The sequence below is a fragment of the Oncorhynchus tshawytscha genome, linkage group LG05, assembly GCF_018296145.1.
Source record: "Oncorhynchus tshawytscha isolate Ot180627B linkage group LG05, Otsh_v2.0, whole genome shotgun sequence".
Lineage (NCBI taxonomy): Eukaryota > Metazoa > Chordata > Actinopteri > Salmoniformes > Salmonidae > Oncorhynchus > Oncorhynchus tshawytscha.
In genome coordinates, this window is record NC_056433.1 from 78,748,441 (window position 1) to 78,776,391 (window position 27,951).

The 27,951-nt window shown below is 45.3% G+C and overlaps 1 protein-coding gene across 7 annotated transcripts in view; it reads right to left on the reverse strand.

Annotated features, from left to right (window-relative positions):
- The window catches only part of mast2 (microtubule associated serine/threonine kinase 2), a 341,277-nt gene that overhangs the window by 20,073 nt on the left and 293,253 nt on the right, over positions 1 to 27,951 (reverse strand). For all 7 annotated transcript variants that reach the window (XM_042322430.1, XM_042322426.1, XM_042322427.1 and 4 more), the window contains 4 exons: positions 24,920 to 25,071; positions 8,675 to 8,750; positions 8,258 to 8,467; positions 3,904 to 4,005 (listed from right to left, as the gene is read on the reverse strand). In XM_042322430.1, the coding sequence (XP_042178364.1) occupies positions 3,904 to 4,005; positions 8,258 to 8,467; positions 8,675 to 8,750; positions 24,920 to 25,071 (540 nt within the window). The remainder of the gene's footprint in view (positions 1 to 3,903; positions 4,006 to 8,257; positions 8,468 to 8,674; positions 8,751 to 24,919; positions 25,072 to 27,951) is intronic.

Genomic DNA, 27,951 nt, shown 5'->3' on the forward strand with positions numbered 1-27,951 from the left:
ACCCCCACCACCACCCCAGTCTACCCTCCTTCTACGCCAACCTACCCCCACCACCCCAGTCTACCTTCCTCCACGCGTCTACCCTCCTCCACCCCAGTCTACCCCCTTACCACCCCAGTCTAGCCCCTCCACCACCCCAGTCTACCCTCCACCACCCCAGTCTACCCTCCTTCCACCCCGTCTACCCTCCTTCCACCCCAGTCTACCCTCCTTCCACCCCGTCTACCCTCCTTCCACCCCGTCCTTCCACCGTCTCCTTCCACCCGTCTACCCTCCTTCCACCCCGTCTACCCTCCTTCCACCCCGTCTACCCTCCTTCACCCCAGTCTACCCTCCTTCCACCCCAGTCTACCCTCCTTCCACCCCAGTCTACCCTCCTTCCACCCCGTCTACCCTCCTTCCACCCCGTCTACCCTCCTTCCACCCCGTCTACCCTCCTTCACCCCAGTCTACCCTCCTTCACCCCAGTCTACCCCCTTACCACCCCAGTCTACCCCCTTACCACCCCAGTCTACCCCCTTACCACCCCAGTCTACCCCCTTACCACCCCCCTTACCACCCCAGTCTACCCCCTTACCACCCCAGTCTACCCCCTTACCACCCCAGTCTACCCCCTTACCACCCCAGTCTACCCCCTTACCACCCCAGTCTACCCCCTTACCACCCCAGTCTACCCCCTTACCACCCCAGTCTACCCCCTTACCACCCCAGTCTACCCCCCCTTACCACCCCAGTCTACCCCCTTACCACCCCAGTCTACCCCCTTACCACCCCAGTCTACCCCCCCCTTACCACCCCAGTCTACCCCCTTACCACCCCAGTCTACCCCCTTACCACCCCAGTCTACCCCCTTACCACCCCAGTCTACCCCCTTACCACCCCACCACCTCTCTTCAAGCTGTGTGCATCCATTTGTAAAAACCCATCTTGTGTGGCTGCATGTGATTTTTCAAAAACACAGACGTGAGCACTGGGGCAGGTTCCCTCCCTCTACCTCCTCTCTAATTCCCTCTAATTCTCTACCTCCCTCTCATTCCCTCCCTCTACCTGCCTCTAATTCTCTACCTCCCTCTCATTCCCTCCCTCTACCTGCCTCTAATTCTCTACCTCCCTCTCATTCCCTTCCTCCCTCTCTCTCATTCCCTCCCTCTCTCTCATTCCCTTCCTCCCTCCCTCTCTCTCATTCCCTTCCTCCCTCCCTCTCTCTCATTCCCTTCCTCCCTCCCTCTCTCTCATTCCCTTCCTCCCTCCCTCCCTCTCATTCCCTTCCCCCCTACCCCCCTCCCTCTCATTCCCTTCCTCCCTCCCTACCCCTCCCAGTTCCCTTCCTCCCTCACGTCCCTCTTCATTCCCTGCATCCCTTTGTAAAAACCCATCTTGTTGGCTGCCTTTTTCAAAAACCTCCGTCCCTCTCATTCCCTCCCTCTACCTCCTCTCATTCCCTCCCTCCCTCCCTCCCTCTCATTCCCTTCCTCCCTCTCTACCTCCCTCATTCCCTTCCTCCCTCTCTCTCATTCCCTTCCTCCCTCTCTCTCATTCCCTTCCTCCCTCTCTCTCATTCCCTCCCTCCTCCCCTCTCTCTCATTCCCTTCCTTCCTCCCTCTCTCTCATTCCCTCCCTTCCTCCCTCTCTCTCATTCCCTCCCTTCCTCCCTCTCTCTCATTCCCTCCCTTCCTCCCCTCTCTCATTCCCTTCCTTCCTCCCTCCCTCTCATTCTCATTCCCTCCCTCCTCCCTCCTCTCATTCCCTTCCTCCCTCGCTCTCATTCCCTCCCTCCCTCGCTCTCATTCCCTTCCTCCCTCTCTCTCATTCCCTCCCTCTCTTCTCTCATTCCCCCTCCCTCTCATTCCCTCTCTCTCATTCCCTTCCTCCCTCCCTCTCTCTCATTCCCTCCCTTCCTCCCTCTCTCTCATTCCCTCCCTCCCTCTCCGTCCCTCTCCATTCCCCTTCCTCCCTCCCATTCCCTTCCTCCCTCCGTCCCTCTCATTCCTTCCTCCCTCGCTCTCATTCCCTCCCTCCCTCTCTCTCATTCCCTTCCTTCCTCCTCTCTCTCATTCCCTCCCTCCCTCCCTCTCATTCCCTCCCCTCCCTCGCTCTCATTCCCTCCTCCCTCCCTCTCTCTCATTTCCCTCCCCCTCCCTCTCTCTCATTCCCTCCCTCCCTCCCTCTCTCTCATTCCCTCCCTCCCTCCCTCTCTCTCATTCCCTTCCTCCCTCTCTCTCATTCCCTTCCTCCCTCTCTCATTCCCTCCTTCCTCCCCTCTCTCTCATTCCCTTCCTCCCTCTCATTCCCTCCCTTCCTCCCTCTCTCTCATTACCTCTTCCTTCCTCCCTCCCTCTCTCTCATTCCCTTCCTTCCTCCCCCTCTCATTCCCTCCCTTCCTCCCTCGCTCTCATTCCCTCCCTCCCTCCGTCCCTCTCATTCCCTCCTCCTCCGTCCCTCCCATTCCCTTCCTCCCTCCGTCCCTCTCATTCCCTCCTCCCTCCCTCTCATTCCTCCCTCCCTCCTCTCATTCCCTCCCCCTCCTCGCTCTCATTCCCTCCCTCCCCTCGCTCTCATTCCCTCCCTCCCTCGCTCTCATTCCCCCTCCCTCGCTCTCATTCCCTCCCTCGCTCGCTCTCATTCCCTCCCTCCCTCCCTCTCTCTCATTCCCTTCCTCCCTCTCTCTCATTCCCTTCCTCCCTCTCTCTCATTCCCTCCCTTCCTCCCTCTCTCTCATTCCCTTCCTCCCTCTCTCTCATTCCCTCCCTTCCTCCCTCTCTCTCATTCCCTTCCTTCCTCCCTCCCTCATTCCTCTCTCATTCCTTCCCTCCTCCCCCCCTCTCTCTCATTCCCTCCCTTCCTCCCTCGCTCTCATTCCCTTCCTCCCTCGCTCTCATTCCCTCCCTCCCTCGCTCTCATTCCCTCCCTCGCTCGCTCTCATTCCCTCCCTCGCTCGCTCTCATTCCCTCCCTCGCTCGCTCTCATTCCCTCCCTCGCTCGCTCTCATTCCCCCTCCCTCCCTCTCTCTCATTCCTTCCTCCCTCCCTCTCTCTCTCTCATTCCCTTCCTTCCTCCCTCCCTCTCTCATTCATTCCTTCCTTCCCTCCCTCCCTCTCTCTCATTCCCTTCCTTCCTCCCTCCTCCTCCCTCCCTCTCATTCCCTCCCTCCCTCCCTCTCATTCCCTCCCTCCCTCTCTCTCATTCCCTCCCTCCCTCGCTCTCATTCCCTCCCTCCCTCGCTCTCATTCCCTCCCTCGCTCGCTCTCATTCCCTCCCTCGCTCGCTCTCATTCCCTCCCTCGCTCGCTCTCATTCCCTCTCTCTCATTCCCTTCCTCCCTCTCTCTCATTCCCTCCCTCCCTCTCTCTCATTCCCTCTCTCCCATCTCCAGAGAGAGGGATGAGGTGGAGGGAAGGTTCCAGCTGCTTAGCCATGAAGGAGGAGGGGGGATGATGAAGCACCGTCTCTAGCCCCACTCCCCTCTCCCCGGCTGGGCAGAGCGCAGCAGCGTGCTGGGGCTGTTGGAGAGAAGGAGCTGGGAGACTGGATGGATGGAAGCCCTTATGGGTGATACATAAACATGTGTTGTAGTTTTCATGTGAGCTGCATCTGTCTCTGAAGACAGTAAATACAGTGGCATGCTTGAGTTACCACACAATAAGGAGTACATCTCTTTAATTTCCCTTGCTGAGTGACTAGGTGGCTTATTAAATATGAGAGGAAAATGACTGGCTTGCAAACCGGAAGCAATTTATGAAAAAAATAAGAAAAGGATTTGAAAACGAGTCATTATTCACAGCGGTAAACCCTGATAGACACTCATCATTTATCTTCCTCAGCACTTAGGATGAAGATGTTCATTCATTTGAAGAAAACATTGTTGTTAAACATCTCAGATTATTCCCCGTCATGTTCCTCTTACCAGACATTCTAACAGGCGTGCAGGACGAGCGATGACCATCATCAGCTTCCTCACCAGCTGGGTGACGAAGGTAACCTCCACACTCTCCGAGCGCTCGTGAGCCTAGACATGAACCCAGAGAGGACAGCAGAGTAAGACGAGCACACCGGTGGTATGAACCATCAGTACTACCTGGAGGGGGTAGAAGATAGAGAAGATAGTGTGTAGACCAATAACTATCGTTTGTTTTTTACACTGCTGCTACTCGCTGTTTATTATTTATGCATAGTCACTTCACCCCTGCCTCCATGTACAGTTTACCTCGACTAACCTGTACCCCCACACACTGACTCGGTACCGATACCCCCTGTATATAGCCTCGTTATTGTTATTTTATTGTGTTACTTTGCATTATTTTTTACTTTAGTTTATTTGGTCAATATTTTCTTAACTCTTTCTTGAACTGTACGGTGGTTAAGGATTTAACCAACAGTGCATTTCACGGTAAGGTTTACACTGGTTGTATTCGGCGCATGTGACAAATAAAGTTTGATTTGATAGTTTACACCAGGCATGGGCAACTGACGGCCCCCACCCCTCAGTCAGGGTCTCAACTTACTGTTGAGCTACAGTAGAATACACAAGGTGCAATCTCTACATGTGGTTGTGCATTACCAGTTTCTCTCTTGTTATGTCAGTCAATTAGCCACGCCAGCTAACATGCTTTAGATTGGAAAAGTTAGTCTAGCGACCAGCTATCTAAACCTGTAGTAGGCCTAATCATGGCCCAATTACCATTACCAATTACTTTTTGGGGCCACTTTTTTTAGGCAGGTAGCTAGACAGGCAGACCAGGCAGGCAGCAGAGGCCCCAGGGGCTCCTTTCTACCCCTGAATAATTGATGAAGGTAATGAAAGCTGCAAAGTGCTGGAGGTGGAGGGCGGAATTTGAGGGAGAGGCTGATCTCCTACCAGTACAGACGAGTGATCGGTGATTAATGGGGCAGCAGTGGGACTGTCATTCATGTTTACAGCCGCTAATTAACCACACTGTGTGGGTGATGTGTGTGTGAGAAACAGTCTAAGTGCGTGTGAGAGAGTCTGTGCGTGTGAGAGACAGTATACGTGTGTGTGAGAGACAGTATACGTGTGTGTGAGAGACAGTATACGTGTGTGTGAGAGACAGTATACGTGTGTGTGAGACAGTCTACGTGTGTGTGAGACAGTCTACGTGTGTGTGAGAGACAGTCTACGTGTGTGTGAGAGACAGTCTACGTGTGTGTGAGAGACAGTATACGTGTGTGTGAGAGACAGTATACGTGTGTGTGAGACAGTCTACGTGTGTGTGAGAGACAGTCTACGTGTGTGAGACAGTCTACGTGTGTGTGAGACAGTCTACGTGTGTGTGTGTGAGACAGTTGTGTGTGTGTGAGAGACAGTCTACGTGTGTGTGAGAGACAGTCTACGTGTGTGTGAGATAGGTTGTGTGTGTGTGAGAGACAGTCTACGTGTGTGTGAGAGACAGTCTACGTGTGTGTGAGAGACAGTCTACGTGTGTGTGAGATAGGTTGTGTGTGTGTTTGTGTGAACAGTGTCTCTGTATTTGTGTGTCTTCTAAACTGCCTGTAAGATGCTGTAACTGTGAGCGATGGACAGCCTGCCACAGGACTACCTATGACACACTGTGACCGATGGACAGTTCTGAGCTGAGGTTACCCTGGGGTCCTCCACGGGGCCAGAGGTGGGGGTTGCTATGGTGACAGGTCACTGAGGCCTGGGGTAGAGGTTAAGGTGGATGAGGTGGTCTCCTGTGAGGTTTTTAATGGTGTCCCTATGTGGGGTGGAACGGATGGCTAGAGGAGGGTTACAGTAGTGGCCTGGAGCTCTGACAGGACAGACAGACAGAGAGGGAAAAGACAATGAAGAAGAGCACTGATGGCCACCACTGGCTGACAACACAGACTCACTGACTGCAAGAGAGAGAGCGTTAAATGTGCAGTGTCAAATATCATACACTGAATCATCATAGTAAGTTGTGTACCAGACACAATACTTCCACAGGTATGTGCTCCTTTTCAAGCCAAAACAGTTAACGTATACATCAACGTTGGTTACTTAATAAACATAAACTCTCCAATCCCATACCTGTCCCTCACAGATATACCTGTAACAAACCACAATGATCCAGCAAAGACCAGCACCCTGACCTCAATCCAAACATCACCCCCCCAACTGCAAACAGACAGGAGACAAGACCCGAGACTCAACTGGAAAAGAGTTGTGATCCCATGTGAGTGTGCTCCACTCTCTCCTCCAGCTCCTCTGTTCCAGAACATGTTGCAGAACCTCCTCTTCCTCTAGCCTCCTCTGTTCCAGAACATGTTGCAGCACCTCCTCTTCCTCTAGCCTCCTCTGTTCCAGAACATGTTGCAGAACCTCCTCTTCCTCTAGCCTCCTCTGCCATGACACGCCAGACATTGTCCAGAGAATGAAACCCTCCTCTCCGGGTACCTGTTCAATGCCTCATCTTTATATCGCCGCCACCTGCCGCGCTCCGCTCTGCTCCCCAACCCTGTCGCCCAATTAGTGCCCTGGAGGTGATGTCATCCTCGCACTTCTTCTCTCTGTTCTCTCTTGTTCTGCTACAACGTTCTCTCTGTTCTCTCTTGTTCTGCTACAACATTTTCTCTGTTCCGTTCTCCAGATGTGGCCAGAGTGTGGTTGTCGTGGGGTTAATACTCTGTCTACTCCGCTCTCACACACTAACCACATTTCAACAGGCATGAGCCCTAACGCGGGATGGTTTAAACAGCCAATCCAAGACTGGAAAACTCCCTGCAGACCCCTCCTTTTATGGCTTCATCCTTCCCTTCGTCCCCCCCGTCTCGCTCTCTCACTCTCAGTGCACCCCTCCTCCTGGGTGTCTGGGAGAGTCATCTGTCACCCTCGCTGACTGCTGGGGTGTGAAATTAGAATCAGGGAGAGGAGAGGGAGACACACACCCCACCTGCGACTGGGGTGGGCAGTACGAGGCCACTGCGAGCCCCCCAGCTCTGTAACAGAGCTAATGGAGATATCAATGACATCACACACCATGGAATGTCCCTGAAACCCTAACACAGACATCACCAACCCATCTTGTGACTAACATATTGGAGGCAGGTGTGGGGGCTGTGCCTCATATGAACAGAAAGAGAGAGGGAGGGATGGAGAAAGAGAGAGGGAGGGATGGAGAGAGAGAGAGGGAGGGATGGAGAGAGAGAGAGGGAGGGATGGAGAGAGAGAGAGGGAGGGATGGAAAGAGAGAGGGAGGGATGGAGGAGAGAGAGGGAGGGATGGAGAGAGAGGGAGGGATGGAGAGAGAGAGGGAGGGATGGAGAGAGAGGGAGGGATGGAGTGAGAGAGAGGGAGGGATGGAGAGAGAGGGATGGATGGAGAGAGAGAGAGGGAGGGATGGAGAGAGAGAGAGGGAGGGATGGAGAGAGAGAGAGGGAGGGATGGAGAGAGAGAGAGGGAGGGATGGAGAGAGAGAGAGGGAGGGATGGAGAGAGAGAGAGGGAGGGATGGAAAGAGAGAGGGAGGGATGGAGTGAGAGAGAGGGAGGGATGGAGAGAGAGAGAGGGAGGGATGGAGAGAGAGAGAGGGAGGGATGGAGAGAGAGAGAGGGAGGGATGGAGAGAGAGAGAGGGAGGGATGGAAAGAGAGAGGGAGGGATGGAGAGAGGGAGGGAGAGGGAGGGATGGAGGAGAGAGAGGGAGGGATGGAGAGAGAGGGAGGGATGGAGAGAGAGAGGGAGGGGATGGATGGAGAGGGAGGGATGGAGAGAGAGAGAAGGGATGGAGAGAGAGAGAGGGAGGGATGGAGAGAGAGAGAGGGAGGGATGGAGAGAGAGGGAGGGATGGAGAGAGAGGGAGGGATGGAGAGAGAGGGAGGGATGGAGAGAGAGGAGGGGGATGGAGAGAGAGGGAGGGATGGAGAGAGAGGGAGGGATGGAGAGAGAGAGGAGGGATGGAGAGAGAGAGAGAGGGATGGAGAGAGAGAGAGGGAGGGATGGAGAGAGAGAGAGAGAGGGATGGAGTGAGAGAGAGGGAGGGATGGAGAGAGAGGGAGGGATGGAGAGAGAGAGGGAGGGTGTTTCTGATGGACTAAACAGGTCAAAGTGGCTTCCTGACAGACTTAATGATGATCAGTGAGCACCTTATTGAAAATATATGTGACGGGTGAACAAACATGACTCACATGATTTCTGTCTCCGGTCTCTAAATTAACAGGAGTTGGACGATATATTCACTTCATGGATTATTCTAATGGATGTTGGTGAAAGTCAGAAAATAGCGCTAGAAGCCCCCAAAGAGAAACAACACAGTCTACTTACATCTTGCAGTAGTTTCTCCAGGTTCTCCTGCAGTTCGTAAAAGTAGCGTGACGTGATGCAGCCCTCTCGGCTTTTAACCAGGCAGTCTCTGGACAGCTCTATGACCTGGTGGTGGATGAAGCTGAGGACCCCGTCGGCCAGGGGCATCACCTTGTCAGGGGCCGAGGACGACAGGAAGTCAGCCAGACGGTCCTCCATTTGAGCCGTGGCCTGCAGGAGGAGGGGGTTGAGGTGAGTCACACATACAGCCCCGACCACACAGCTCACAGTAAGCTGTATTACAATGGAAAAGCCATTTCAAGGACTGTCATAAAATGGTTAGTATTTTATTTACAGGTATTTCATTTCTGAATGTATTTATGTCAAATAAGTCATAATAAACAAATTAATAAAGTGTTTGTCCTGGTCGGTCGGTACCTTGGGAAAGCGCTCCTTGTACACATGGTTCATCATGACGACCTCATGGTCAAAAGAGATGGGTGAGCGACCAGGGCTGAAAGCACACAGACACACAGAGATGAGTGGAGAAGAGGTAAGTCCTCTGTAGCTCAGTTGGTAGAGCATGGTGCTCGTAACGCCATGGTAGTGGGTTTGATTCCCGGGACCACACATATCTAAAATGTATGCACACATGACTTTAAGTCGCTTTGGATAAAAGCATCTGCTAAATGGAATATGTTATTATTTTGATATATTAAAAGACTGTAGCTCAGTGGTCCACACCAGGCCAGAGACTAGCATACTGCATGGGAGTAGGGGTCTGTATTCTACACCAGGCCAGAGACTAGCATACTGCATGGGAGTAGGGGTCTGTAATCTACACCAGGCCAGAGACTAGCATACTGCATGGGAGTAGGGGTCTGTAATCTCCACCAGTCCAGAGACTAGCATACTGCATGGGAGTAGGGGTCTGTATTCTACACCAGTCCAGAGAGGGAAGCTGAGCTAGGACCTTCTAATTCACATGGGAAGCTGAGCTAGGACCTACTAATGCACATGGGAAGCTGAGCTAGGATCTACTAATGCACATGGGAAGCTGAGCTAGGACCTACTAATGCACATGGGAAGCTGAGCTAGGACCTTCTAATGCACATGGGAAGCTGAGCTAGGACCTTCTAATGCACATGGGAAGCTGAGCTAGGACCTACTAATGCACATGGGAAGCTGAGCTAGGACCTACTAATGCACATGGGAAGCTGAGCTAGGACCTACTAATGCACATGGGAAGCTGAGCTAGGACCTACTAATGCACATGGGAAGCTGAGCTAGGACCTACTAATGCACATGGGAAGCTGAGCTAGGACCTTCTAATGCACATGGGAAGCTGAGCTAGGACCTTCTAATGCACATGGGAAGCTGAGCTAGGACCTACTAATGCACATGGGAAGCTGAGCTAGGACCTACTAATGCACATGGGAAGCTGAGCTAGGACCTACTAATGCACATGGGAAGCTGAGCTAGGACCTACTAATGCACATGGGAAGCTGAGCTAGGACCTTCTAATGCACATGGGAAGCTGAGCTAGGACCTTCTAAAGTCCAGGAGTCAAAACAATTCCACTTTGCTTGGGAAGTAATCTTTTACAATGTGTGACTCTATCGCTATCAACTGATCTATTCACTTTCGGTAAAAGAGAATATGTATAATTAAATTGATAGTTCATATAAATTATAATAATAAACCATTTTGCAGCGGAATAACATTTTGGAGAAATCAGGTCTAAAATGTATTTTCTTTCGCCATTATTATGATTAAATAGCCTACATAAAACTAGGGAGGATGGCAGGAAATGACTATGCTAGGGCTGCACACACACATGCTAGGGCTGCACACACACATGCTAGGGCTGCACACACACATGGTCCCAGGCACACACAAAGTCCCAGAGCTGATGGCTTTTGAGACCAGGCAGGGGATTTGGCCGTTATGTTCCTGACCGTGTCTGAGAGTCAGTCTGAGGACCATGTCTATCTGCCTGTCTGGACTTCATAGTAGTGAATATCTATGGCTGGAAAAGGCAGTTCACTGGGGAGGAAGATGTAGCAGTGATGGCTCCTTCAGTATGTAGCATCAGCCTTTTCTATGCATCTGTCTCTCTACTCCACCTCTCTTTCACTCCCTCTGTCTCTATTCAATTCAAGGGCTTTATTGGCATGGGGAACATAAGATAATTAACAAAAATGAAATAAACAATGAAAATGAACAGTCAACATTACGCTCTCTGTCTCCCCCTTCACTCTCTATCCCTCTCTCCCTCGCCCCCTCTCCCAATTCTGGCTAGCAGGAAGACATGAAGACAGTGGGAACAACCCTGACCTTTCTGTCTCTCACACCAACCACCTCCACAGAGAATAAGCTGAGGATCTGTCTGAGGCAATGAGGCGACTCCCTTCTCAGACACGGTGTGTGAGAGAGAGACTCTAATCTGAGCAGCTGTGTTGTAAAGTGGTGTAATGGAAGCGGTGAGGGGCCACAGATGTGACCGTATGTGTGAGTCATCCATGTCTCTTCTGGTCATGTGACCAGGGGGATGAGGTAATGCCTATAGTCATCCATCGACAGCTTGCTTGTCCTATTAACCAGTCTATAACATATTAACCAGTCTACAACATATTAACCAGTCTACAACATATTAACCAGTCTACAACATATTAACCAGTCTACAACATATTAACCAGTCTACAACATATTAACCAGTCTACAACATATTAACCAGTCTACAACATATTAACCAGTCTACAACATATTAACCAGTCTACAACATATTAACCAGTCTACAACATATTAACCAGTCTACAACATATTAACCAGTCTACAACATATTAACCAGTCTACAACATATTAACCAGTCTACAACATATTAACCAGTCTACAACATATTAACCAGTCTACAACATATTAACCAGTCTATAACATATTAAGTCTACAACATATTAACCAGTCTATAACATATTAACCAGTATAACATATTAACCAGTCTATAACATAACATATTAACCAGTCTACAACATATTAACCAGTCTACAACATATTAACCAGTCTACAACATATTAACCAGTCTACAACATATTAACCAGTAACTAGTCTATAACATATTAACCAGTCTATAACATATTAACCAGTCTACAACATATTAACCAGTCTACAACATATTAGTCTATAACCAGTCATATTAACCAGTCAACATATTAACCAGTCTAGTCAACATATTAACCAGTCTACAACATATTAACCAGTCAGTCTATAACATATTAACCAGTCTATAACATATTAACCAGTCTATAACATATTAACCAGTCTACAACATATTAACCAGTCTACAACATATTAACCAGTCTATAACATATTAACCAGTCTATAACATATTAACCAGTCTACAACATATTAACCATAACATATTAACCAGTATAACATATTAACCAGTCTATAACATATAACCAGTCTATAACATATTAACCAGTCTACAACATATTAACCAGTCTACAACATATTAACCAGTCTATAACATATTAACCAGTCTATAACATATTAACCAGTCTATAACATATTAACCAAGTCTATAACATATTAACCAGTCTACAACATATTAACAACATATTAACCAGTCTACAACATATTAACCAGTCTATAACATATTAACCAGTCTACAACATATTAACCAGTCTACAACAGTCTACAACATATTAACCAGTCTACAACATATTAACCAGTCTACAACATATTAACCAGTCTATAACATATTAACCAGTCTATAACATATTAACCAGTCTATAACATATTAACCAGTCTACAACATATTAACCAGTCTATAACATATTAACCAGTCTACAACATATTAACCAGTCTATAACATATTAACCATATAACATATTAACCAGTCTACAACATATTAACCAGTCTACAACATATTAACCAGTCTACAACATATTAACCAGTCTATAACATATAGTCTATAACATATTAACCAGTCTATAACATATTAACCAGTCTTAACCAGTCTATAACATATTAACCAGTCTACAACATATTAACCAGTCTACAACATATTAACCAGTCTACAACATATTAACCAGTCTACAACATATTAAAGTCTACAACAGTCTACAACATATTAACCAGTCTACAACATATTAACCAGTCTACAACATATTAACCAGTCTACAACATATTAACCAAGTCTATAACATATTAACCAGTCTATAACATATTAACCAGTCTATAACATATTAACCAGTCTTAACATATTAACCAGTCTATAACATATTAACCAGTCTATAACATATTAACCAGTCTACAACATATTAACCAGTCTATAACATATTAACCAGTCTACAACATATTAACCAGTCAACATATTAACCAGTCTATAACATATTAACCAGTAACATATTAACCAGTCTACAACATATTAACCAGTCTACAACATATTAACCAGTCTATAACATATTAACCAGTCTATAACATATTAACCAGTCTATAACATATTAACCAGTCTACAACATATTAACCAGTCTATAACATATTAACCAGTCTATAACATATTAACCAGTCTATAACATATTAACCAGTCTACAACATATTAACCAGTCTACAACATATTAACCAGTCTACAACATATTAACCAGTCTACAACATATTAACCAGTCTACAACATATTAACCAGTCTACAACATATTAACCAGTCTATAACATATTAACCAGTCTATAACATATTAACCAGTCTATAACATATTAACCAGTCTACAACATATTAACCAGTCTATAACATATTAACCAGTCTATAACATATTAACCAGTCTATAACATATTAACCAGTCTACAACATATTAACCAGCCTACAACATATTAACCAGCCTAATTGAATGAGAACACACTGAATGTGACATATGAGGTCAACTTCATAGAGGTGGTTTTCATCGTGCCAACACACCACACACACACACGCACACACACAATTGTGGGTCAAAGTGGACTCTTAAGACTCTTGCCAGAAGGTAAGCTTCTCAGAATATATTCTAATGCATTAGGCTCTTCGCTTCTCACACAAACACGAGTGCAAGCACAACACACTAATTAGCTGTCCGTCTGTCTCTCTACTTTTATTAATCAAATCAAATGTTATTTGTCACATACACATGGTTAGCAGATGGTAATGCGAGTCTAGCGAAATGCTTGTGCTTCTAGTTCCGACAATGCAGTAATAACCAACGAGTAATCTAACCTAACAATTCCACAACAACTACCTTATAACTACCTTACAACTACAAGTGTAAAGGGATAAAGAATATGTGCATAAAGATATATGAATGAGTGATGGTACAGAACGGCATAGGTAAGATGCAGTAGATGGTATAGAGTACAGTATATACATATGAGATGAGTAATGTAGGGTATGTAAACAAAAGTGGCATTGTTTAAAGTGGCTAGTGATACATGTACTACATAAAGATGGCAAGATGCAGTAAATGATATAGGGTACAGTATATACATATGAGATGAGTAATGTAGGGTATGTAAACATTATGTTCAGTGGCATTGTTTAAAGTGGCTAGTGATACATTTTTCCATCAATTTTTCCATTATTAAAGTGGCTGGAGTTGAGTCAGTATGTTAGCAGCAGCCACTCAATGTAAGTGGAGCAGTTTCCGTACCAGGCGGTGATACAGCCCGACAGGATGCTCTCGATTGTGCATCTGTAAAAGTTTGTGAGTGCTTTTGGTGACAAGCCAAATTTCTTCAGCCTCCTGACGTTGAAGAGGCGCTGCTGCGCCTTTTTCACCACGCTGTCTGTGTGGGTGGACCAATTCAGTTTGTCCGTGATGTGTACGCCGAGGAACTTAAAACCCTCTCCACTACTGTCTCGTCGATGTGGATAGGGGGGTGCTCACTCTGCGGTTTCCTGAAGTCCACGATCATCTCCTTTGTTGAGTGTGAGGTTATTTTCCTGACACCATACTCCGATGGCCCTCACCTCCTCCCTGTAGGCCGTCTCGTTGTTGTTGGTAATCAAACCTACCACTGTAGTGTTGTCTGCAAACTTGATGATTGAGTTGGAGGCGTGCATGGCCACTCAGTCGTGGGTGAACAGGGAGTACAGGAGAGGGCTCAGAACGCACCCTTGTGGGGCCCCAGTGTTGAGGGTCAGCGGGGTGGAGATGTTGTTACCTACCCTCACCACCTGGGGGCGGCCCGTCAGGAAGTCCAGTACCCAGTTGCACAGGGAGGGGTCGAGACCCAGGGTCTTGATGATGAGTTTGGAGGGTACTTTGGTGGTAAATGCTGAGCTGTAGTCGACGAACAGCATTCTCACATAGGTATTCCTCTTGTCCAGATGGGTTAGGGCAGTGTGCAGTGTGATTGCGTCGTCTGTGGAACTATTGGGGCAGTAAGCAAATTGGAGTGGGTCTAGGGTGTCAGGTAGGGTGGAGGTGATATGGTCCTTGACTAGTCTCTCAAAGCACTTCATGATGACGAAAGTGAGTGCACAGGGTGTTCTTCTTGTAATCCGTGATTGACTGTAGACCCTGCCACATACCTCGTGTCTGAGCCGTTGAATTGTGACTCTACTTTGTCTCTATATTGACGCTTAGCTTGTTTGATTAAATAGCTACACTGTTTGTATTTGGTGATGTTTCCGGTCACCTTGCCCTGGTTAAAAGCAGTGGTTCGCGCTTTCAGTTTCGCGCGAATGCTGCCATCAATCCACGGTTTCTGGTTTGAGAATGTTTCAATAGTTTCTGTGGGTACAATCGCTGATGCACTCGCTAATAAACTCGCTCACCGAATCAGCGTATTCGTCAATGTTGTTGTTTGACACAGTGCGGAACATATCCCAATCCACGTGATCGAAGCAATCTTGAAGCATGGAATCAGATTGGTCGGACCAAAGTTGAACCGACCTGAGGGAGGGAGCCTCCTGTTTTAGTCTCTGTCTATTTGCTGGGAGCAACAAAATGGAGTCGTGGTCAGCTTTTCCAAAAGGAGGGCGGGGGAGGGCCTTTTATGCGTCGCGGAAGTTAGAATAACAATGATCCAGGGTTTTACCATCCCTGGTAGCACAATCAATATGCTGATAGAATTTAGGGAGTCTTGTTTTCAGATTAGCCTTGTTAAAATCCCCAGCTACAATGAATGCAGCCTCCGGATATGTGGTTTCCAGTTTACATAGAGTCAAATAAAGTTCGTTCAGGGCCATCGATGTGTCTGCTTGGGGGGGAATATATGTGGCTGTGATTATAACCGAAGAGAATTCTCTTGGTAGATAATGCGGTCGACATTTGATTGTGAGGAATTCTAAGTCAGGTGAACAGAAGGACTTGAGTTCCTGTATGTTGTTATGATCACACCACGTCTCGTTAGTCATAAGGCATACCCCCCGCCCCTCTTCTTAACAATATATATATATATATATATATATATATATATATATACAGTGCCTTGCGAAAGTATTCGGCCCCCTTGAACTTTGCGACCTTTTGCCACATTTCAGGCTTCAAACATAAAGATATAAAACTGTATTTTTTTTGTGAAGAATCAACAACAAGTGGGACACAATCATGAAGTGGAACGACATTTATTGGATATTTCAAACTTTTTTAACAAATCAAAAACTGAAAAATTGGGCGTGCAAAATTACTCAGCCCCATTAAGTTAATACTTTGTAGCGCCACCTTTTGCTGCGATTACAGCTGTAAGTCGCTTGGGGTATGTCTCTATCAGTTTTGCACATCGAGAGACTGAATTTTTTCCCCCATTCCTCCTTGCAAAACAGCTCGAGCTCAGTGAGGTTGGATGGAGAGCATTTGTGAACAGCAGTTTTCAGTTCTTTCCACAGATTCTCGATTGGATTCAGGTCTGGACTTTGACTTGGCCATTCTAACACCTGGATATGTTTATTTTTGAAACATTCCATTGTAGATTTTGCTTTATGTTTTGGATCATTGTCTTGTTGGAAGACAAATCTCCATCCCAGTCTCAGGTCTTTTGCAGACTCCATCAGGTTTTCTTCCAGAATGGTCCTGTATTTGGCTCCATCCATGTTCCCATCAATTTTAACCATCTTCCCTGTCCCTGCTGAAGAAAAGCCAGCCCAAACCATGATGCTGCCACCACCATGTTTGACAGTGGTGATGGTGCGGTCAGGGTGATGAGCTGTGTTGCTTTTACGCCAAACATAACGTTTTGCATTGTTGCCAAAAAGTTCAATTTTGGTTTCATCTGACCAGAGCACCTTCTTCCACATGTTTGGTGTGTCTCCCAGGTGGCTTGTGGCAAACTTTAAACGACACTTTTTATGGATATCTTTAAGAAATGGCTTTGTTCTTGCCACTCTTCCAAAAAGGCCAGATTTGTGCAATATACGACTGATTGTTGTCCTATGGACAGAGTCTCCCACCTCAGCTGTAGATCTCTGCAGTTCATCCAGACTGATCATGGGCCTCTTGGCTGCATCTCTGATCAGTCTTCTCCTTGTATAAGCTGAAAGTTTAGAGGGACGGCCAGGTCTTGGTAGATTTGCAGTGGTCTGATACTCCTTCCATTTCAATATTATCGCTTGCACAGTGCTCCTTGGGATGTTTAAAGCTTGGGAAATCTTTTTGTATCCAAATCCGGCTTTAAACTTCTTCACAACAGTATCTCGGACCTGCCTGGTGTGTTCCTTGTTCTTCATGATGCTCTCTGCGCTTTTAACGGACCTCTGAGACTATCACAGTGCAGGTGCATTTATACGGAGACTTGATTACACACAGGTGGATTGTATTTATCATCATTAGTCATTTAGGTCAACATTGGATCATTAGAGATCCTCACTGAACTACTGGAGAGAGTTTGCTGCACTGAAAGTAAAGGGGCTGAATAATTTTGCACGCCCAATTTTTCAGTTTTTGATTTGTTAAAAAAGTTTGAAATATCCAATAAATGTCATTCCACTTCATGATTGTGTCCCACTTGTTGTTGATTCTTCACAAAAAAATACAGTTTTATATCTTTATGTTTGAAGCCTGAAATGTGGCAAAAGGTCGCAAAGTTCAAGGGGGCCGAATACTTTCGCAAGGCACTGTATATAATAAATATATGTCAATCATCAAAACAAACTGAGGCGGAATATTCTCAGCTCTGAGTCCTGACACACACACACACACACACACACACACACACACACACACACCTGTCTTTTTATATAAAACACTTCACTCAGAACCACAATCACTGCTGCCACGGTAACCAAAGGTTAGCTCTGACAGAGATTGATGCATAGCCAGAGGCTGAGTCATAAATACTCAAATAGGATATTTTCACCCACCCCCCTTCCGTTGTGTGAGAGTGGAGTGTCTTTGAGTGATTTGTGGCGTTATTGAATAAAGCTCACATCAAACAAGCTGCTAATAGAATCCCGAAGGTCCTGAGAATGAATAACATCAGACAAAGGCTCATTCGAAAATGAAATATTTCTCCCATAACGGAACATCAAAATCACCTTCAGGCCATTTAAAAAAAAATATAATAATTTGAGAAACAACCTTGAACACAGACTCTCATTAACGTGTGGGAGGAAAGAGTTTTGTCTGAAGCTTTGTATCTACAGTAAAAGCCTGTGTTAACCAATCAAATGTATTTCAAAATCAATTTTTACATCAGCATGAACTGTTTCAGGAGCATTGAATCCTGTTCATTCTCTCTAAGTTTATATAGTCCAGTACCCCCAACACAGGTTTGTTGAAGCCCTGGCCAAACACAACTGATTCAACTGACTGAGGGCTTGATAATTAGTTGACGAGTTGAATCAGGTGTGCTGTTGGGGGTACTGGAGGACCTGGGTTGGGAACCACTAATGTAGCACAGCACTGTTGCTGTAAGAGTGAGGGTTTTAAAACATGTGAATTGGTGTGTGAGCTTATTTAAAACACTGACGTCAGATAACATGAAAATGGTGCTCAAAAGAAAAAGTCAGGGTGGAATATGATGATAAATAAAGTGAATCAGAGAGAAAGATGATAAATGAAGTGAATCAGGGAGTAAGATGATAAATGAAGTGAATCAGAGAGAAAGATGATAAATGAAGTGAATCAGAGAGAAAGATGATAAAATAAAGTGAATCAGAGAGAAAGATGATAAATAAAGTGAATCAGAGAGAAAGATGACAAATTAAGTAAATCAGAGAGTAAGAGGGGGAGAGAAAAGCGAGAGGGGGTAAGATTGGCATAACACCAGTGAGGAGGGCAACTGGGGAAATGAAGAACCTAATTGAGCGTGACAGAGAAAAGGAGGGGGGGGCTGTCTGTGTGAGAGGCAGGAAGGTGTGTGTGTGTGTCTGTGTGTGAGGAGGGGGTAACGTAAATGCCTCAGAGCCCCGTTGGATGAGACTATAATAATATGGATAATACTGTAGATTCAATAGGGGTACACCCAAAATGAAGGGTCTGTGTGTCTGTCTCTGTGTGTGTGTCTGTCTGTGAGGCCATATGGCTCTGTGCTGTTCATTATGACAGGACCCACAGCTGGATATGACAAACCTACGATGGATGAACATGTTGAGCTCATTTCTACAACTCCTGAAGAATGAGTGAGGGGTGAGCAGAGAGAGGAAGGACAGGAGAAGAACCACAGCTGTCATCACTTTCAGTATGGCAGATAATAAGGCCATGAAATTAGCATATGATTGCTTCCTTCTTTATTTCTCTAATCATAATTAGCTGGTCTGAGACTCATCATTTTCTTTCTCACTCCCTCCGGTTCACGCGCTCTCTCTCATTCACTCGCTCTCCCTCACCTCATCTGCTTCGTTCACTTTACCACTCTCTTTCCAGCACCCTTTCTCTCGCTTACCATAGCAATCACCCTTATTCAAGCCCACCCCTTCATCCCGCTCTCCTCTAAAGCCTCTACCTCTCCCCATCTCTCTCTCTATCTCTCCTCAGATGATTATATAGTACAGTCATACAGCAGAGAGCCATTTGTAAAGGGCTGGTAATGATCTTCTTTCTCACACCTTGCTAGCTCATCTAATATTCATAGATATAATTCTGCTAGCTGGCCTGAAAGGCAGGCAGTGTTTTCCACTAGCGCCGGCTGTCGGCAAAACAGCCGATACAGACTAATTTTCAAGCCAGGTACTTTTTTCCACTTAAATTAACTAGGCTACTTTTCAATTCGCTACAAAAAAAGAAATCATTTAAAAAAGTATACAGAGCCCTCTCCCGCTAGAATGTGGTTGCAAGTCTAATTTCTTTACATGGAGAAAGAGAGCATGAATTTGCAGGTCCAGTATAATGTGAATGAATTTGCACATACCATATAATGAACGGATTATACCATATAATCCACTCCGCCAATTGTTTTCTGGGACATTCCTTGATTTTCTTTCACATGCAGGGTCTGACATTAACGATGGCCCAGGATCCATGTGTCGGGCCAGTGCATTTTTACATTCCAGTTCAACATTTACCTGCCTGTCAATCTATTCACTGAGCTTATTTATAAAAGGTGTTGACCTGACTGAATAAAGTCGATCTCATGTATCCTTCCCATTCATAAATGATACAAGTAGCTATATGTCCTGTGTAGAGGTCGACCGATTAATCGGAATGGCCGATTTCAAGGTTTCATAACAATCGGAAATCGCTATTTTTGGACTCCGATTTTGCCAATTTTTTTTTTTTTTTTTTTTGTGTATTTTTATATATATATATATTACAACTTTATTTAACGAGGCAAGTTAGTTAAGAACACATTCTTATTTTCAATGACGGCCTTGTTCAGGGGCAGAATGACAGATTTTTACCTTGTCAGCTCAGGGATTCAATCTTGCAACCTTACAGGTAACTAGTCCAATGCTCTAACCACCTGCCTCATGAGGAGCCTGGCTGTTACGCGAATGCAGTAAGAAGCCAAGGTAAGTTGCTAGCTAGCATTAAACTTATCTTATAAAATACAATCAAATCAATCATAATCACTAGTTAACTACACATGGTTGATGATATTACTAGTTTATCTAGCGTGTCCTGCGTTGCATATAATCGATGCGGTGCGCATTCGCGAAAAAGGACTGTTGTTGCTCCAACATGTACCTAAACCTAAACATAAATGCCTTTCTTAAAATCAATACACAGAAGTATATATTTTTTAAACCTGCATATTTAGCTAAAAGAAAGGTTAGCAGGCAATATTAACCAGGTGAAATTGTGTCACTTCTCTTGCGTTCATTGCACACAGAGTCAGGGTATATGCAACAGTTTGGGCCGCCTGGCTCATTGCGAACTAATTTGCCAGAATTTTACGTAATTATGACATAACATTGAAGGTTGTGCAATGTAACAGCAATATTTAGACTTAGGGATGCCATACGTTAGATAAAATATGGAACGGTTCGGTATTTCACTGAAAGAATAAACGTTTTGTTTTCGAAATGATAGTTTCCGGATTCGACCATATTAATGACCTAAGGCTCATATTTCTGCGTGTTATTATGTTATAATTAAGTCTATGATTTGATAGAGCAGTCTGACTGAGCGATTGTAGGCACCAGCATGCTCATAAGCATTCATTCAAACAGCACTTTCGTGCGTTTTGCCAGCAGCTCTTCGCAATGCTTCAAGCACTGCGCTGTTTATGACTTCAAGCCTATCAACTCCCGAGATTAGGCTGGTGTAACCGATGTGAAATGGCTAGCTAGTTAGTGGGGTGCTCGCTAATAGCGTTTCAAACGTCACTCACTCTGAGACTTGAAGTAGTTGTTCCCCTTGCTCTGCATGGGTAACAATGCTTCGAGGGTGGCTGTTGTCGATGTGTTCCTGGTTCGAGCCCAGGTAGCAGCGAGGAGAGGGATGCTATACTGTTACACTGGCAATACTAAAGTGCCTATAAGAACATCCAATAGTCAAAGGTATATGAAATACAAATGGTCTAGAGAGAAATAGTCCTATAATTCCTATAATAACTACAACCTAAAACTTCTTACCTGGGAATATTGAAGACTCATGTTAAAAGGAACCACCAGCTTTCATATGTTCTCATGTTCTGGGCAAGGAACTTAAACGTTAGCTTTCTTACATGGCACATATTGCACTTTTACTTTCTTCTCCAACACTTTGTTTTTGCATTATTTAAACCAAATTGAACATGTTTCATTATTTATTTGAGGCTAAATTGATTTTATTGGTGTATTATATTAAGTTAAAATAAGTGTTCATTCAGTATTGTTGTAATTGTCATTATTACAAATACATTTTTAAAAAACGGTATCGGTATCGGCTTTTTTTTTGGGGGGGGTCCTCCAATAATCGGTATCGGAATTGAAAAATCATAATCGGTCGACCTCTAGTCCAGTGTATCGCATCGGGACAAGTAAACAAAAGATCTGGTTTCTATTTTCAATATGAAGTCCATCAGGACTTGCCAGACACGTTAAAGTGAGTGACTCGTCAGTAGCTTACTGAATTGCATTGGTAAGAGAGCTTTCATTTGGCTCCCTAATTTGCAAACTGTTAGATAAATTATGAAAACATTCGATGAAGATGGTGAATCCTCCTCACAGCAGGAACAATAGGTAGGCTAGTGGAGAGATTGCCTCACTGGTCCAAAATAGGATAAAAGAAAACAGATTGAATTGTTTTAAAAGCTAATGATATTTATATGATATTTTCAAAGATATTGATATACAGTACCAATCAAATGTTTGGACGCACATACTCATTCCAGGGTTTTTCTTTATTTTTTACATTGTAGACATCAAAACTATGAAATAACACATATGGAATCATGTAGTAACCAAAAAAAAGTGTTAAACAAATCAAAATATATTTTATATTTGAGATTCTTCAAAGCAGCCACCCTTTGTGTTGATGACAGCTTTGCACACTCTTGGCATTCTCTCAACCAGTGTCATGAGGTAGTCACCTGGAATGCATTTAAATTAACAGGTGTGCCTTGTTAAAAGATAATTTGTGGAATTTCTTTCCTTCTTAATGTGTTTAAGCATATCAGTTGTATTGTGACAAGGTAGGGGTGGTATACAGAAGATAGCCCTATTTGGTAAAAGACCAAGTCGATATTATGTCAAGAACAGCTCAAATAAGCAAAGAGAAACAACAGTCCATCATTACTTTAAGACACGAAGGTCAGTCAATCCGGAAAATGGATTCAAGTGCAGTTGCAAATACCATCAAGCGCTATGATGAAACTGTCTCTCATGAGGACCGCCACAGGGAAGGAAGACCCAGAGTGACCTCTGCTGCAGACGATATGTTCATTAGAGTTAACAGCCTCAGAAATTGCAGCCCAAATAAATGCTTCACAGAGTTTAAGTAACAGACACATCTCAACATCAACTGTTCAGAGGAGACTGCGTGAATCAGGCCTTCATGGTCGAATTGCTGCAAAGAAACCCCTACTAAAGGACACAAATAAGAAAAGAGACTTGCTTGGGCCAAAAAACAAAAGCAACGGACATTAGACCGGTGGAAAGTCCAAATTTGAGATTTTTGGTTCCAACCGCTGTGTCTTTGTGAGACGCAGAGTAGGTGAACGGATGATCTCTGCATGTGTGGTTCCCACTGTGAAGCATGGAGGAGGAGGTGTGATGGTGCTTTGCTGGTGACACTGTCAGTGATTTATTTTGGATGCAAGGCACACTTAACCAGCATTTGTTTTTCAACAGGACAATGACCCAACACACCAGGCTGTGTAAGGGCTATTTGACCAATAAGGAAAGTGATGGAGTGCTGCATCAGATGACCTGGCCTCCACAATCACCCAACCTCAACCCAATTGAGATGGTTTGGGATGAGTTGGACCGCAGAGAATCTCAAATATAAAATATATTTAGATTTGTTTAACACTTTTTTGGTTACTACATGATTCCATACGTGTTATTTCATAGTTTTGATGTCTTCACTATTATTCTACGAGGTAGAAAATAGTAAAAATAAAGAAAAGCCCTTGAATGAGTAGGTGTCCAAACGTTTGACTGGTACTGTATATGCTAGCTATATCAAAGATATTGATGAAGGTCTACTGATTAAATCAAAGTGTTGACAATGGAGTAATCAACTGCTGCTTTCTGCGTAGCAAAGTCCATGTTAAACACCAGCGTCATTCTTCTATATCACATCAGTATTGCAGAAAGCTGAGAAAATGCCTCTTAAAAAGAAGCTTGAAGCCTGTGGATGTCAGCAGTTTTATATGATATTGTACAACAGCTGCTGTTGTACCATCCCCCCAGCCCAGGTGAGCCTGTCTGGCTACTCCATGTGCTTGGGGGAAACACTGAGGCAGGCCAATACTGAGTACATTCAGAGAGAGATACAGCCTATCTAGGGCTGTGACCATACCAGTATCCAATACTGAGTACATTCAGAGAGAGATACAGCCTATCTAGGGCTGTCACCATACCAGTATCCAATACTGAGTACATTCAGAGAGAGATACAGCCTATCTAGGGCTGTGACCATACCAGTATCCAAATATTTTTTCCATGGAAAAAATGAAAACACGAAGCAAACTAAATACTTTGGTCCTTTAAAAACCTGCTGTGTGTAACATATTGTGTGCTCTAGTTTGGAAAATAAATAAATGTGATTCTGGATGACAACATAATGATGTTTGTTTTGTTCTGTGATTTGTTTCCTTGCAATGATACTGAAGATGATCAAGATACTGGTATTGTCCCAGCCTACTATAGAATGTAGGAGTTGAGGGGCTAGGCCTCTCTCTGTGTCATATAGCAGTCTTAACATCAAACCTCATGAAGTGTTTATCTCATATAATACCAAAAGAGACACTTTCTGTTCTCCATTCATGAGGATAGAGTGAGATAGAAGGAGAGTGTGAGTTCTTCATCCACACAGAAGGATGGAAGGAGAGGAGAGGTTTAGACTGGCAGCAGCAGGTCATGTCAGGACAGGGTGGCATCAGCTGAGATGACACCAGAACTGGCCCCTCTCAGCTCTCACAGAAGGCAGAGTCTGTGACAGACAGACACACTGACTGAGATAGATAACCTCTGGCAATGACCAAACACTGACAGACGCAGACAGAAAGAGACAGGAAAGGGAGACAGGGAGGGAGATAAATGGAGTGTGAGAAAGAGAAAGAGGTGGAAAGACAGAGAAAGAGAATTATAGAACAGAGCGAGTGACAGAGAGGAAAGAGACTGAAAGAGAGAGAGAGAGAGAGAGAGAGAGAGAGAGAAAGAGAGAGAGAGAGAGAGAGAGAGAGAGAGAGAGAGAGAAAGATAGAGGGAATGGGAGTGATGGGTAGAGACAGAGGAGCCTGAGGTAGGCTGGGTCGATAGAAAGGTGAGAGACGCCAGAGTGAAGAGATCACTGTCAAATCAAATCACATTTTATTGGTCACATACATATATTTATCAGATGTTATTGCGGGTGTATGGAAATGCTTGTGTTCCGAGCTCCAATCACTCACAAGCCACATGTCAATGACCTTTTTGACTATCAGTTAAATATAGGCCTTTAGGTTTAATACCTTTCTGTTTACTGCAGTTACACAGGCAGCCCTACTACCACCCAGTCAGACAGCCAGCCAGCCAGGTGAGTTCTGTCTGTGGTCTGCCGTGTACAGATAGGGAGGCTTGGGGTATAGGGTGGGCACTGGGCCGTATACTGGGTACATGATCGTTAAGAGTCTCTGGGTGTCCTGTCCTACCTGAGGCTGCGTGAGCGGGGGCGCATGGGCGAGTGTCGTTCATCCTCGTCTGTGATGCTCTCGGAGCTGAAGTGCTTGGTGAGGAAGTGCAGCTCGTCCGCCGTGGGCTGGAAGGGCAGCTGGTGCAGCTTCTCCTGGGATGAACAGGATGACTGTGAGAAGCAGAGAGGGAGGGATTACAAGGGCAGAAGAGCCGGGCACTAGTAGCGGCTAACTGCTAAAAGGAGGGATTACAGCAGCAGAAGAGCCAAGTAGTGGCTTACTGCTGGAGGGAGGGATTACAAAAACAATAGAGCCAAGTAGCTAGTAGTGGCTAACTGCTGGAGGGAGGGATTACAAAAACAATAGAGCCAAGTAGCTAGTAGTGGCTAACTGCTGGAGGGAGGGATTACAAAAACAATAGAGCCAAGTAGCTAGTAGTGGCTAACTGCTGGAGGGAGGGATTACAAAAACAATAGAGCCAAGTAGCTAGTAGTGGCTAACTGCTGGAGGGAGGGATTACAAAAACAATAGAGCCAAACTGCTGGAGGGAGGGATTACAAAAACTAGTAGTGGCTAACTGCTGGAGGGAGGGATTACAAAAACAATAGAGCCAAGTAGCTAATAGTGGCTAACTGCTGGAGGGAGGGATTACAAAAACAATAGAGCCAAGTAGCGACTTAATGCTTGGAGGGAGGGATTACAAAAACAATAGAGCCAAGTAGCTAGTAGGGGCTAACTGCTGGAGGGAGGGATTACAAAAACAATAGAGCCAAGTAGCTAGTAGGGGTTTACTGCTGGAGGGAGGGATTACAAAAACAATAGAGCCAAGTAGCTGGTAGGGGCTTACTGCTGGAGGGAGGGATTACAAAAACAATAGAGCCAAGTAGCGGCTTAATGCTTGGAGGGAGGGATTACAAAAACAATAGAGCCAAGTAGCTAGTAGGGGCTAACTGCTGGAGGGAGGGATTACAAAAACAATAGAGCCAAGTAGCTAGTAACGGGTAACTACTAAAGGAGAGAGGGATTACAGGAGTAGAAGAGCCGAGCAGCTAGTAGCGGCTAACTGTTGGAGAGAGGGATTACAGGAGCAGGAGAGTCAAGTAGCTACTAGTGGCTAAATGCTGGAAGGAGGATTACAGGAGCAGAAGAGCCAAGTAACTAGTAGTAGCTAACTGCTAAGGGAGGGATTACAGGAGCAGAAGAGCTGAGTAGCTAGTAGCGGCTAACTGCTGGAGGGAGGGATTAAAAGGGGAGAAGAGCCGGGTAGCTAGTAGCCCAGCGGCCAACTGCTACTGTGAACGTTAACTCCTGGCTAAGGTAGTGTCTTCTGCTCTCTACTGGGCCGTTGTGAATGAACAAACTTTGGAGAATTTTAAATGGGGATGATTGTCTGTTGTACATTAAGGGTTACGGAGGTATTGTTGCTCCTTTGAGTAAGATAAAAAATATTCAGAGCTAATTTAACCTGAATCCATAATGAGGTTATATGAGCACAACAACTTCATCTCCTCTGAGCTGGTGAGTAAGCAGGAAGCCTTCAGGCTTTTCATCAACATGAGGAAGAGGCTGTATGTGCCAGACATCAGTCAGACTAACAATATGAGTAATGGTCAGACTAACAGTCAGACTAATGGTGAGACTAACAGTCAGACTAACAGTCAGACTAACGGTGGGACTAGCGGTGAGACTAACAGTCAGATTAACGTTGGGACTAACAGTCAGACTAGCGGTGAGACTAACAGTCAGACTAGTGGTGGGACTAACAGTCAGACTAACGGTGGGACTAACAGTCAGACTAACGGTGGGACTAGCGGTGAGACTAACAGTCAGACTAACGGTGGGACTAACAGTCAGACTAGCGGTGGGACTAACAGTCAGACTAATGGTGAGACTAACAGTCAGACTAATGGTGAGACTAACAATCAGACTAACAGTCAGACTAACAGTCAGACTAACGGTGGGACTAACAGTCAGACTAACGGTGGGACTAACAGTCAGACTAAGTCAGACTAACGGTAAGACTAAAGGTCAGACTAACGGTGAGACTAATGGTCAGACTAACGGTGGGACTAAAGGTCAGACTAACGGTCAGACTAATGGTGAGACTAACGGTGGGACTAACGGTCAGATTAACAGTCAGACTAACGGTGAGACTAACAGCGAGACTAACAATCAGACTAACAGTCCGATTACAGTCAGACTAACGGTGGGACTAACAGTCAGACTAACAGTCAGACTAACGGTCAGACTAACGGTGAGACTAACAGTCAGACTAACGGTGAGACTAACAGTCAGACTAACGGTGAGACTAACAGCGAGACTAACAATCAGACTAACAGTCAGACTAACGGTGAGACTAACAGCGAGACTAACAATCAGACTAACAGTCAGACTAGACTAACGGTGAGACTAACAGTCAGACTAACGGTGAGACTAACAGTCAGACTAACGGTGAGACTACAGTAAAAAATATTCAGAGCTAATTTAACCTGAATCCATAATGAGGTTATATGAGCACAACAACTTCATCTCCTCTGAGCTGGTGAGTAAGCAGGAAGCCTTCAGGCTTTTCATCAACATGAGGAAGAGGCTGTATGTGCCAGACATCAGTCAGACTAACAATATGAGTAATGGTCAGACTAACAGTCAGACTAATGGTGAGACTAACAGTCAGACTAACAGTCAGACTAACGGTGGGACTAGCGGTGAGACTAACAGTCAGACTAACGGTGAGACTAACAGTCAGACTAACGGTGAGACTAACAGTCAGACTAACGGTGGGACTAACAGTCAGACTAACGGTGAGATTAACAGTCAGACTAACGGTGAGATTAACAGTCAGACTAAAGGTGAGACTAACGGTGAGACTAACAGTCAGACTAACAGTCAGACTAGCGGTGAGACTAACAGTCAGACTAACGGTCGGACTAACAGTTAGACTAACGGTCAGACTAACAGTCAAACTAACGTTGAGACTAACAGACTAACAGTCAGACTAACGGTGAGACTAACAGTCAGACTAGCGGTGAGACTAACAGTCAGACTAAAGG